Below are 13,147 nucleotides of genomic sequence, written 5' to 3'. Positions count from 1 at the left end.
TGGCTTCATGAAGGGGAAATCATGTCTAACAAATTTATTAGAATTCTTTGAGGAGGTAGCAAGCAGGATAGATAAAGGGGAACCAGTAGATGTAATATATTTGGATTTCCAAAAGACGTTCGATAAGGTACCACACATAAGGCTACATAATAAGAGCTCATGGTGTTGGGGACAGTACATTAGCATGGATAGGTGATTGGCTAACTAATAGAAGACAGAGAGTTGGGCTAAGAGGGGCATTTTCGCAATGGCAACCTGTAACTACTGGTGTGCCACAGGGATCAGTGCTGGGGCCTCAATCATTTACAATATACATTAATGACTAAGATGAGGGAAGTGAATGGACTATCACCAAGTTTGCGGATGACACAAAAATAGGTGGGGGGTAAGTGCTGAGGATGACACAAGGAGTCTACATAGGGATATAGACAGGTTAAGTGAGCGGGTAAAAATTTGGCAGATGGAATATAATGTGGGAAAATGTGAACTTATGCACTTTGGCAGGAAGATTAGAGGAGCTGAATATTATTTAAATGGAGAAAGACTGCAAAATTGGAGAAAGAAGGCTACAGCACAGAGGGATTTGGGAGTCCTTGTGCATCAATCCCAACAGGTAATAGGGAAGGCAAATGGAATGTTGGCCTTTATTTCAAAGGGAATGGAGTATAAAAATAAGGAAGTCTTGCTAAAACTATACAAGCACTAGTTAGACCATACCTAGAATACTGTGAACAATTTTGGTTAACTTATCTAAGGGAAGATATACTGGCATTGGAGGCTGTCCAGAGAAGGTTCACTAGGTTGATCCTGGGTATGGAGGGATTTTCTTATGAGAAGAGGTTGAGTAGGTTGGGCCTGTACTCATTGGAGTTAGAAGAATGAGAGGCGACCTTATTGAAACATATAAGATCCTTAGGGGGCTTGACAGGGTAGATGCTGAGAGGTTGTTTCCTCTTGTGGGAGAGTCTAGGACCAGAGGGCATCATCTCAGAGTAAGGGGGAGCCCATTTAAAACAGAGATGAGGAGGAATTTCTTCTCTCGGGGGGAGTCAATCTGTGGAATTCTTTACTGCAGCGGGCTGTAGAGGCTGGGTCGTTAAATATATTCAAGACTGAGATAGACAGATTTTTAATCAGTGAGGGAATCAAGGGCTATGGGGAAAAGGCGGCAAAGTGGAGTTGAGGATTATCAGATCAGCCATGATCCCACTAAATGGCAGAGCAGACTTGGTGGGCCAAATGGCCTACTTCTGCTCCTATGTCTTATGTTCTTATTGATGTCCTATGGGTTATCCTCACCTGTGCTGCGTAAGGTTTTGTGCACTCACCTCGAAGTTCAGCTCACCAGGTGCATTTCCTTTAAAAGCAGTTGTAAATCTGAAGTAACGGTGATGTGGAGGTAAATTTGATGTGGCGTGATGATTCAGGCGTGCAGGCACAATGATGCAATGCAAATGCATTAAAATTAAGTTCCCGACATTGGGTGGCTGGAAACATGGCCTGTCATTGACGGGCGGAGCGGACGATCACAAACTGGTTTCTCGACAGCATAAAACCTACTTTCGCCATATTGTCCACTCAGGCTGCCAAACACGCCCGCCGTCAACTGGAGGGGAAAATTCTGCCATTTATCTAGAAAGATCTGGTACCTTTTCTACCCAGTTCAAAAAAGAGGAATATTGGTGCAGGATAAATTATGATCAGGACAGCAGCCTCTCACCACTCCAAGACAACAGGGGAAGAGTAAGCGGGTGTTCAAAGTAATGGGAGTTTGTGATTTAGTAAATAGCAAGAAACTGCTTCCACTGGCAAGAGGGTCGTTATCAGAAGACACAGATTTAAAGTAATTGGCAAAAGTTTAAACGGTGCAATGAGGAGATTTTTTTTTTAAGCAGCAACTTATGATAATCTGGAATGTGCTGCCTGAAAATGTGGATACAAAAGTAACTTTCACAAGTGAATTGGATAAGTACTTGAAAGGAGAAAATGCAGGTCTATAAGGGAAGTGGTGGGGAGGAGGAGTTGGGACTAATTGGACAGTTCTTTCACTGAGCTGGCATAGACATGATGGATTGGTCTCCTTCTGTGCTGTATGATTCTATGAAGTGCACCGTCTTTCCTCCATAGAATCACAGCCAAAGTTGTCTCAATGCATAGCCTGGACCAAGCACTTGAAAGAATGTCAATAACATGAATGCAAGAACTAAATGAACAATTGTCTCACCAAATATAAATATTTATGTAATTGTTAAAAAAAAGCAGGGGAACAAAAACTGATCAGTTTTCAGTTCTGATACAGCCTGGCTACTGTATTTTCTTATTCATTCACAGGACATGGGTAATGCTGGCATGGCCAGCACTTATTGCCAATTCCTAACTGTCCTTGAGAGGGTAGTGGTGAGCAGCCTTCATGAATCGTTGCAGTCCATGAGATGTAGGTACACTCATAGTGCTATTAGGTGGGAAGTTCAAGGATTTTGACCCAGCGACAATGAAGCAACAGTGATATAGATCACGATGACTATCTTTCTCTAACTGTACTTAGCAACCTTTTTGACTCCTGGATTTCTGCTCTTGGCCTAACCCATTCATTTGTTTTTCTGTCCATCTTTATTTCAACTGATCAGGTTGGCCTATATCCTACAGGTAATGTGGTTTGTGAATTGCATGTGGTGTGTTTCCATGCACCTGCTGCCCTTGACTTTCTAGGTGGTAAAGGTCATAGCTTGGGAATTGTTGCTGAAGAAGCCTTGGTAAGTTGCTGCAGTGCGTCTTGTAGATGGTACACAATGTGGCCACTGTGCATCAGTGGTGGAGGATGTGAATGTTTAAGCTGGTGGATGGGGTGCCAAGCATGCGGCTGGTTTGTCCTGGATAATGTTGAGTTTCTTGAGTGTTGTTGGAGCTGCACCAAACCTGACAAGTGGAGAATATTCCATCACACTCCTGATTTGTGTGTTTTAGTGGAAACTCCTTGGGGAGTCACAAAGTGAGTCACACACCACAGAATATCTGTTCAGAATACCTAGCATCTGACCTGCTCTTGTAACCACAGTATTTGTGTGGCTGATCCAGTTAAGTTTCTGGTCAATGGTGACCCCCATCTCTCCACCCCCCTGCCACCAGGATGTTGATGGTGGGGGATTCAGCGATGGTAATGCCATTGAATGTCAAGGTGGTTAGATTCACTCTTGTTGGAGATGGCCATTGCCTGGTATTTGTGTACCACTTATCAACACAAGCCTGAATGTTGTCCAGGTCTTGCTTTATGCAGGTATGGGACTGCTTCATTATCTGAGGAGTTATGAATGGGATTGAACAGTTATATAATCATCAGTGAACATCCCCATTCTGACCTTAGTTGAAGATGGTTGGTCTAGCAACTATCCTCGGGAGCTCTGCAGCAATGTCCTCAGGCTGAGATGATTGGAGTCCAACAACCTCAACCATCTTCCGCTGCGCTAGGTATGACACCAGCCAGTGGATAGTTTTCCTCCTATTCACATCAAATTCAGTTTTACAAGGGCTCCTCGATGCCACATTTGATCAAATGCTGCCTTGATGTTAAGCGCAGTCACTCTCAACTCACCTCTGGAATTCAGCTCGTTTCCATGTTTGGATCAAGACTGTAATGAAATCTGGAACCAAGTGTTCCTGGCAGAAAGAGCATGAGTGAGCAGGCCTCCATATCCTTTGCTGTATCCAGTGTGTTCAGGCAGTTCTTGGTATCATGTGGAGTGAACTGAATTGGCTGAATTTTTTTTTACATTAATTTATGGGATGTGGGCATTGCATTCCAGCATTTATTGTCCATCCCTAATTGCCCAAAGGATATGGAGGCCTGACAAAATCCTGGCTGTAATACATAAGACTTAGGTTCCAGAACTACTGTCCCAATAGTGATAACATTGGCAATCCATGTCTAAATGCAGCAAGACCTGGACAATATCCAGGCTTGGGCTGACAAGTGGCAAGTAACAAGTAACATTCATGCCACACAAGTGCTAGGCAATGACCATCTCCAAGAAAGAATCCAACCATCGCCTCTTGATGTTCAATGGCATTACCATCATTGAATCCCCCAATACCAACATCCTGGGGGTTACCATTGACCAAAAATTGTTCTGGACTAGCCATATAAATACTGTAACTACAAGAGAAGGTCAGAGGCTAGGAATCCTGCGATGAATAACTCACCTCCTGACTCCCCTAAGCATGTCCACTATCTACAAGGCACAAGTCAGGAGTGTGATGGAACACTCCCCACTTGCCTGGATGAGTGCAGTTCCCATAACACTCAAGAAGCTGGACACCGTTCAGGACAAAGCAGTCCACTTGATCGGCACCGCATCCACAAACATTCACTCCCTCCACCACCAATGCACAGTAGCAGCAGTGTGTACCATCTACAAGAAGCACTGCAGGAATTCACCAAGGCTCCTTAGACAGCACCTTCCAAACTCACAACCACTAACACCTAGAAGGACAAGGGCAGCAGACAGATGGGAACACCACCGCCTGGAGATTCCCTTCCAAGTAACTCACCATCCTGACTTAGAAGTATGTCGCCATTACTTCACTGTTGCTGGGTAGAAATCCTGGAACTCCTTTCCTAACAGCACTGTGGGTGTACCTATACTACATGGACTGCAGTGGTTCAAGAAGGCAGCTCACCACCACCTTCTCAAGGGCAATTAGGGATGGGCAATAAATGCTGGCCCAGCCAACGAAGACCACAACCTGTGAATGAATTTTTAAAAAGTAGAAAATTGCCCAGAAATGTCTTGTCCACAAAAAGGACAAATCCAATCCGGCCAATTACTGTCTGCTATCTGTGTACGCTTAAGTGTCAGTAAAGTGTCTGAAGGTGTCGTGGACAGTGCTGTCAAGTGGCACTTACTCAGCAATAACCTGCTCATTGATGCTCCTTCTGCCAGAAACACTTGGCTCCAGACTTCATTGGCATCTGTGATGATGGGAACCTAAGGATAAGACTGAGCTGGAACATCCACCCATTACTTCTGGCTGAAGATAGTTGCAAACACTTCATCCTTATTTTTTGCAGTCATTGCTGATTTACCCCATCATCGAGGATGGGGATGTTCATGGAGCCTCCTCCTCCCATTAGTTGTTTAATTGCCATCACCACTCACAACTAGATGTGGCTGGACCTCACAGCTTTGATTTGATTCATGGAGTTCGGGATTGCTTAGCTCCATCTATAGCCTGTAGCTCTGTGTTGTAGATTCACCAGGTTACACCTCATTTCTAGGCATGCATAGTAGTGACACAGTATTCATAGTAATGATACAGTAAGGGTTATGTTGGGCCATGAGGTTATAGATAATGGTTAAATACAAATCTGCTGGATATCCAGTTTTGAGATCCTAAATCTGTTCTGAATTGATCCCATTTAGCATGCTGGTAGTGCCACAAAACACAATGGAGGATATCCTCAGTGTGAAGATGGGACTTCATTCCCATAAAGATTCTGTGGTAATCACTCCTACCAGTAATGCTATGTGCAGGTACATCAGTGACAGGTAGATTGTTGAGGGTGAAGTCATTCCCTTGTGTTGGTTCTCTCACTGTCTGCTACAGGCCCAGTTTGGAAGCTATGTCCTTCAGGACTTGGCCAGCTCAGTCAGCAGAGATGTTACTGATCCACTCTTGCAGATTTATGTCCCTGACACTGAGCACATTCTGTACCCTTCTTATCTTTATTGCTTTGTCCAAGTGTTCACATGGAAGAGTACTGATTCACCTGATGGGGGAGGGCATTAGGTGTCAATTAGCTTCCTTGCCCATGTTTGACTTGATACCATGAGACAGCATGGGGTACAGTGTCACTACTGAGGATTTCCAGGGCTACTCCCCCCTAATTACGTACTACAGTGCTACCACCTCTGATGGGTCTGTCCTGCCAGTGGGACAGGACATGTTCCAGGAATGGTGATGGATGAGCCTGGGATATTGGCTGTATGATATGATTCTGTGAATATGGCAATGTTGGCTGTTGTCTGTAGGGAAGCTCTCCCAAGTTTGACACAAATCCCCATATGTTTAGTGAGGAGGACTTTACAAGATCAACTGGGCTTATTGTGCCTTTGTAGTATCCGGTGCCTAGGCTCATTGTGGGTGGTCCATCTGAGTTTTATTATTATACTTTTTTTGCAGTGGTTTGATACAATTGAGTGGCTTCCTGGGCCATTTCAGAAGGCAGTCAAGATTTAACCATATTTACTTCTGTATGAAGGCAAAGCTGGGCTAGGACAGCAGATTTCTGATAGTTTCATAACCACCATTACGTACAGCAGCTTTTTACTCCAGATTCATATAATTAGCTTAAATTAAATTCCCCAACTTGTGGATTGAATTTATGTATCCAGATCATTAGGCCAGGCCTCCAGGTTACTAGTCCAGCAAGTAATTAAGAAAGCTAATAGAATGCTATCATTTATTGTGAGGGGAATTGAATGCAAAAGTAGGGAGGTTATGCTTCAGTTGTACAGAACACTAGTGAGACCACATTTGGAGTACTGTGTACAGAATTGGTCACCTTATTTAAGGAAGGATGTAAATGCGTTGGAAGTAGTTCATGGAAGGTTTACGTGACTAATACCTGGAATGTGTGGGTTGTCTTATTAGGAAATGTTGGACAGACTAGGCTTGTATCCACTAGAGTTTAGAAGAGTGAGAGACGATTTGATTGAAACATATAAGATCCTGAGGGGTCTTGACAGGGCAGACATGGAGAGGATGTTTCCTCTTGTGGAAGAATCCAGAACTAGGGGTCACTGTTTTAAAATAAGGAGCCGCCCATTTAAAACAGAGATGAGGCAAATTTTTTTCTCACAGAGTGTCTTTGGAACTCTCTTCCTGAAAAGGTGGTGGAAGCAGAGTCTTTGACTATTTTTAAGGCAGAGGTGGATAGATTCTTGGTAAGCAAGGTTATTGGCGGTAAGTGGGATGCAGATTTCAGGTTACTATCAGATCCGCCATGATCTTATTAAATGGTGGAGCAGGCTCGAGAGGCTGAATGGCTCCTGCTCCTTGTTCATATGTTCACATAACCACTATTGTAGCCTTATTGCTTTGAGTACCCTCCTCATGGAGCGACAGTGCATTATGTTGATAGACTACATTTGTAGAGTATTTAAGCTTTTAAAAACTTTCAACCTGAAGATCTTAAACTTTAAAAATGACCAAAAAACAGAGGTTTTAGAGATACACTGTAACCTGATGTAAGGACTGGAAGCTATGCTGTGCGCTGAGATTTCCTACATGTACAACAAATGGTGCAGACACAGATCAGTAAAAGGATAAAGCTGTCAGGCAGGCAACTGTTTCTTATGCAAAAAGCATCGAGTTAGCTCCATTTAAAATAGGCACAACATAATAATGTACCATTAGCTTTTAGCCTGCATTTGATATTTTATGTCAACTAAATTTGAATTCTGCAACACTACTATTCACTGGCTAAGCGTGTTAGTTAGACATAAATTAGGTTGAAGCACTGTATTTTTATTTCCAGAGGAAAACTTCTTTCATGGGTTTCATATGACCATAAGGACGTGAGGATTCATCTCAAATCAAACCTCAGGAGTTCTGACAGAATAGGTGGTGGCATCTCCCTCTCAGAACTGTATACAAAATAGCATCTCCTTGGAAGATCTTGGGTCATCTGTGCTGCCTCCTTACCACATTGCTCCAGACAATGCAATGCGGTGTTCCTGTCCAGAATTTTATCTGGAATATTGGGGACTGGTGCAACTGATCTTGCATCTTTCTGAATAGGTTAGATTCTATGCAAGTCTCCCAATGTTTATACATCCCAATATAGCCACTAACCCACATGTTCTCATGGGGCACACAGACACACTGTTACTAATCTACCATGGCAGTCAGCTTCCATCTGATTTTCGTGGCAGTTCAGTAGAAAAAGCTGATTAAAGACATTCTTCCAACAACTCTGGTTCCCCAAGGCAGAACGAAAAACACAAATAAAAAAAATTACTTATATACTTCCATTCCATCTTGCAATATTAAAACATATTCTGTGTTTGTGACACTTAAGCTTCAATTTTTAAAGAAAAAGTCATTTCAAACTTTTATGCTTTTAAATTGCTGGAGCCATCAAGATTTTGGAAATATCGGAAAGCTCAGATTGAATTGTGAGATTTACGAATCTCACTGCAATTATTTAACAGTCCTTGGAGGTTAATGTGTGGAAAATTCATTTGTTGTTCAAACCATTTGGCAACGGTCAGGAGTTGCTTATCACAAAAAGCCTGTCCAATAAACTGAATGCTTAGTGGCAATCCTCTTCTTGATAGAGCAGCAGGGACTGTTACAGCTGGCAAACCTGAAAAGCAAAATTAAGACATTTACATGATGAAAACAAAATCTGGTTTGACCTCATAATACCTTTACTTTATTCCCTTTTCTTTTCATTGCTTCGTTTTGTAGTATTCCCTGACTGAGGTGGACAGGGAAAAAAAACCTGGAACACATAGAATGGCTACAGCACAGAAGGAGCCAATTCAGCCCATTGTATCCATTCTGGCTCTCAATATGAGCTACTCAGTTAGTCCCACCCCCTCTGCCTTTTCCCTGTTGCTCTGCAAATCTTTTCCCCACAGATAATTAGAACAAAATATCTCTCTCATTTGCTAACCTAACAACAATCACTGCACTTCAAAGTAATTAAATCTATGTGCTACACTTTGGATGGTGAAAATTACAAGTCCCCCTCTCATTGTGGATTGAATATGTCTTTATAAAAGGATTGAACATGAAAAAAAGACATTTGGTCTACCTGGTCTTTACTGACCCTGAACCACACTGACCACATACAATCTGCTCCACTGTAGATCCAGTTCAACCTAAAAACAGGTCGAGTGAAATTGATCAAGCAAGCTCAGGAATATCTATTTAAATCTTTGTCATTCGTCTTTAACTGGGTGCTTTCTTTGGGTTCACATCGCCCATATCCTAAGATCTCAGGAATCATGCTTACCTACAAGCCCCATTATTAACAAGGAGGAGGAAGGGATGGCAAAAATGGCGCATAAACCCGGCAAGACCAAAGACATACATGTCCCGAACTGAATGGAGAGCTGGGGAGGCTGGGGGAGGGTCAGTGATCGGGGGCTCGGGGAAGGGTCAGTGATCGGAGGCTCGGGGGAGGGTCAGTGATCGGGGGAGGGTCAGTGATCAGGGGCTTGGGGAAGGGTCAGTGATCAGGGGCTCAGCACAGGGTCAGTGATCGGGGGCTTGGGGAAGGGTCAGTGATCGGGGACTCGGGGAAGGGTCAGTGATCGGGGGCTCGGGGGAGGATCAGTGATCGGGAGCTCGGGGGAGGGTCAGTGATCGGGGGCTCGGGAGAGGGTCAGTGATCGGGGGCTCGGGGGAGGGTCAGTGATCGGGGGCTCGGGGGAGGGTCAGTGATCGGGGGCTCGGGGGAGGGTCAGTGATCGGGGGTTCGGGGAAGGGTCAGTGATCGGGGGCGGGTCAGTGATCGGGAGCTAGGGGAAGGATCAGTGATCGGGTGCTCGGGGGAGGGTCAGTGATCAAGGGCTCGGGGGAGGGTCAGTGATGGGATGATGGGATATGCGGGCAATTGGAAAGGCTAGGTTGTGGGGGTGGATGCTGGGTTGTGTGATGTTACTACAAGGGCAGAGTTTCTACCAATGCTGCTTATCATTAATCTCATGACATTCAATCGGGTCTTTCAAAAAAATGTTTAGTTGACAGACATCACCCATTGGAAGCAGATTCCAAATATCTAGGGGAAACAATGTCCATTTAGTTATAAATCTGATTAATTTTAAAACGCCAGCTGTAAGAAAACATAAATGGATTTCTCATTGCCAGCTGCAGTTAGTAATCGAGATCTGCCAACATCTCTTGTTCCAGATCCAGCAGGGACAGGCTTATAGAAGCTGCTATGGATTTGCTGTCTTTGCCTCATGCAGCAGTATTGGTGCCTCTGAGTGTCCTGTATAGCCTTATGCTCCAGACATCTGCACTGCAATGCAAAAGTACCGTTGCACTCAAGGCATCTAATTCTATGCTCTCAGTCCAAATTTTCTTTTTATTCGTTTTTGGAATAGGAATGTCACTGGCTCGGCCAGCATTTTTATTGCCCATCCCTAATTGTCCTAGAGAAGGAGGTGGTGAGACACCTTCTTGTAATATTGCAGCCCATGTGGTGTAGGTACACCCACAGTGCTTTTAGGGAGGGAGTTCCAGGATTTTGACCTAATGACAGTGAAGGAACAGTGATATATTTCCAAGTCAGGATCATATGTGATTTGAAGGGGAACTTGCAGGTGGTGGTGTTCCCATCTGCTGACCCTGTCCTTCTAGGTGGTAGAGGTCATGGGTTTGGAAGGTGCTGTCAAAGGAGCCTTGGTGAGTTGCTGCAGTGCATCCTGTAGATGGCACAGGCTACTGCCAATGCGCGTCAGTGACTGAGGAAGTGAATGTTGAAGGTGGTGCATGGGGTGCTGATCAAGTGGGCTGCTTTGTCCTGGATGGTGTCAAGACTCTTTTGAGTTTTTGTAGCTGCACTCAGCCAGGCAAGTGGAGAGTATTCCATCACACTCTTGACTTGTGCCTTGTGGATTGACTTTGGAGAGACAGGAGGTGAGTTACTCTCTGTAGAATTCTCAGCCTCTGACCTGCTCTTGTAGCCACAGTATTTATATATCTAGTCCAGTTCAGTATTTGGTCAATGGTAACCCCGAGGATGTTGATTAAATAAGCTGTATAAGATAAAACAATCTATTTCTATCAGCATTTTATAAGATGCACATTTGAAAGGCCCTGGCTATATTCCCTTTTAATAATTTTATAATGAACTTTTTAAAAAACGCTAACAGCATTCATAACAGTTCATAAGGTTCATACCCATCTCAGAATTGATTTCAAGAACGCTCATCAACACATCAACATCCTTTTGAAGGCAAGTTCTCAACACTGTGCACAATATTTCAAATGTCCTCACCAATGATGCGTAGGAAAATAAAGGAGGATTCTCTGTACTCCTCTTTGTCAAAACACTGTCAGTCCTCCAACATCGCCCAATATCAGTTTGTAGCTCTCCTCCTGTATCCCATTCCCAATGTTTTTAAACACTCAGCTCATCTTGACTCCATCCCACCCCTCCTCCTCAATACTCTTGCAAGCTTAGAGAACCTTCACACTGCTCTCAAACATTGATCCGTATATTGCTAAACACCTCCCAGTGCTCCCATACCACAGGAAGCCATGGGATTCTCGCAATTCCCTTTGCAGGAATTGCAGTTCAATGTCCCCTGATTCCTGGCCTCACCAACTATTTTGGCAGGTCCTGAAATAATTGTGGGCAATGGTTTTCACTGGGTCAGCATCAAGGCTGATAATGGAGTTGTGCCAAATGCTGCAAGGACACCTGCAGCTACTGCACAGCACTGGGCTGGCACATCCAGTCAACATTAACAGTCCATCTGACGCTTGACATTTGATGCCATCTCCTTCCAGCCATGCTGAAACGATTACCTGTGGGTGTGGTGCCATGGAGCGTCAAAGGCAAGCATCATCCTCCTAACACTTTTTGCAGCATCACCTGCAAGGTGGATTGAAGATGGTGCTGCGCAGTGTCTACCTGGAGATCCTTGGGCAGCACGGATTTTTTTGTTCATTAATTGTCTTTCCTGGGTCTCCTGCCTCTTCAGTCTACTCATGGGTTGAAATTTCTTTTTAGGCTTTTTAAAAGGCTTTTAGAAATTTTAGCCCCCTATCGGGACACGCCCTGCTAAATTGTACATGTGCTTTTAAATTTAATTAGTGAATAATTTTGTGCTCCTATAATCCCTGAGCCTATTCAAAGCTATACCTGAATTATGCTAATATACTGACAGTGGATAACTAGGTACAAAAAGCACAGTTGTATTAGCTACAAATCCCACCTACAGCCAACAATGGAATATCTAGGCTACAGTGATGTAATCAGTTTTTCTTTGATGACAGAATATTTTCTTTAAAAGAGAGATAACAAAAGGAGTTTTTTAAAATTCATTCAAGGGATGTGGGCTTCACTGGCTGGGCCAGCATTTATTGCCCATCCCTTGTTGCCCTTGAAAAGGTGGTGGTGAGACACCTTCTTGTACTATTGCAGCCCATGTGGTGTGGGTACACCCAAGTGCTGTTAGGAAGGGAGTTCCAGGATTTAGACCCAGCGACAGTGAAGGAATGGTGATATATTTCCAAGTCAGGGTGGTGAGTTACTTGGAGGGGAACTTCCAGGTGGTGGTGTTCCCATCTATCTGCAGCCCTTGTCTTTCTAGATGGTCGTGGTCATGGGTTTGGAAGATGCTGAAATGCTAGATGGGTGTGCTGGCAAGAATAATAAAGTAATTTGTGGAAAATGCAGTGAAAATATAAAAAAAATCACATCTTTAAGTAAATCCGCAGAGTCTGGTATGTAAAATATTGTGCATACCTGCCAGGTTTACAGATTGGGTAAAAATATCCTCTTGGGCACTCCTTGTTCTGTTATCTTCTTTGATAAACTCAAGATATGTGGAGGCATCGCTGAGAGTTGTGGGTGTAAGAAGGACATCAATGCCAGATTCAAATGCCTTCAGAAAATCATTGGTAATGAGACGTCTCACTTTCTGGGCTTTTACAAAATAGTGATCATAATTCCTGAGAGAATTCAACAGGGAAATAAAAGAGTATTTACATCATAAAGAAATGTCAAAGAAAGAAAAGACAAAGCACAATGTTTCAACACCAAGGTGACAATATTTTGAAAGGATAGTAGATTAGGTGATTCCTCTTTCCCACTCTTATGAATAATCGAAAAGCTGAGTTGTATGCAGAAACTAAACAAATTAATATTTTTATTTTAAAACCTAAGAGTGAATTATCTGATCTATATTGCGTCCTCATCATGCCTTTCTAAATGTCTCAGACTGCTTTACGTATGAATTACAGGTGAATAATCTGTTTTTGGTGATTGCTGTTGAGGGAAAAATTTTAATCAGGCCATTGTGAGAACTCTTCTTAAATAATTCCATGGGACTTTGCCAGGTTCCATAACAAGTAGACAGCTGAATGCCTTATCTAAAGAACAGTGCCTTCAGCAATGGGCTACTTC

General features: G+C 43.4%; 1 protein-coding gene across 2 annotated transcripts in view; it reads right to left on the bottom strand.

Annotated features, from left to right (window-relative positions):
* Positions 1-8,017: 8,017 nt before the first annotated feature.
* qrsl1 (glutaminyl-tRNA amidotransferase subunit QRSL1) overlaps positions 8,018-13,147 on the bottom strand; it is a 49,801-nt gene continuing 44,671 nt past the window's right edge. For both annotated transcript variants that reach the window (XM_078542515.1, XM_078542514.1), the window contains 2 exons: positions 12,488-12,693; positions 8,018-8,365 (listed from right to left, as the gene is read on the bottom strand). In XM_078542515.1, coding sequence (XP_078398641.1) covers positions 8,163-8,365; positions 12,488-12,693 — 409 coding nt within the window. In that variant the 3' untranslated portion in view covers positions 8,018-8,162. The remainder of the gene's footprint in view (positions 8,366-12,487; positions 12,694-13,147) is intronic.

Source organism: Cetorhinus maximus, chromosome 5 (genome assembly GCF_964194155.1).
Source record: "Cetorhinus maximus chromosome 5, sCetMax3.hap1.1, whole genome shotgun sequence".
Taxonomy (NCBI): Eukaryota; Metazoa; Chordata; class Chondrichthyes; order Lamniformes; family Cetorhinidae; genus Cetorhinus; species Cetorhinus maximus.
The sequence above is the reverse complement of the archived record's forward strand: the minus strand, read 5'-3'. Positions and strand labels throughout refer to the sequence as shown.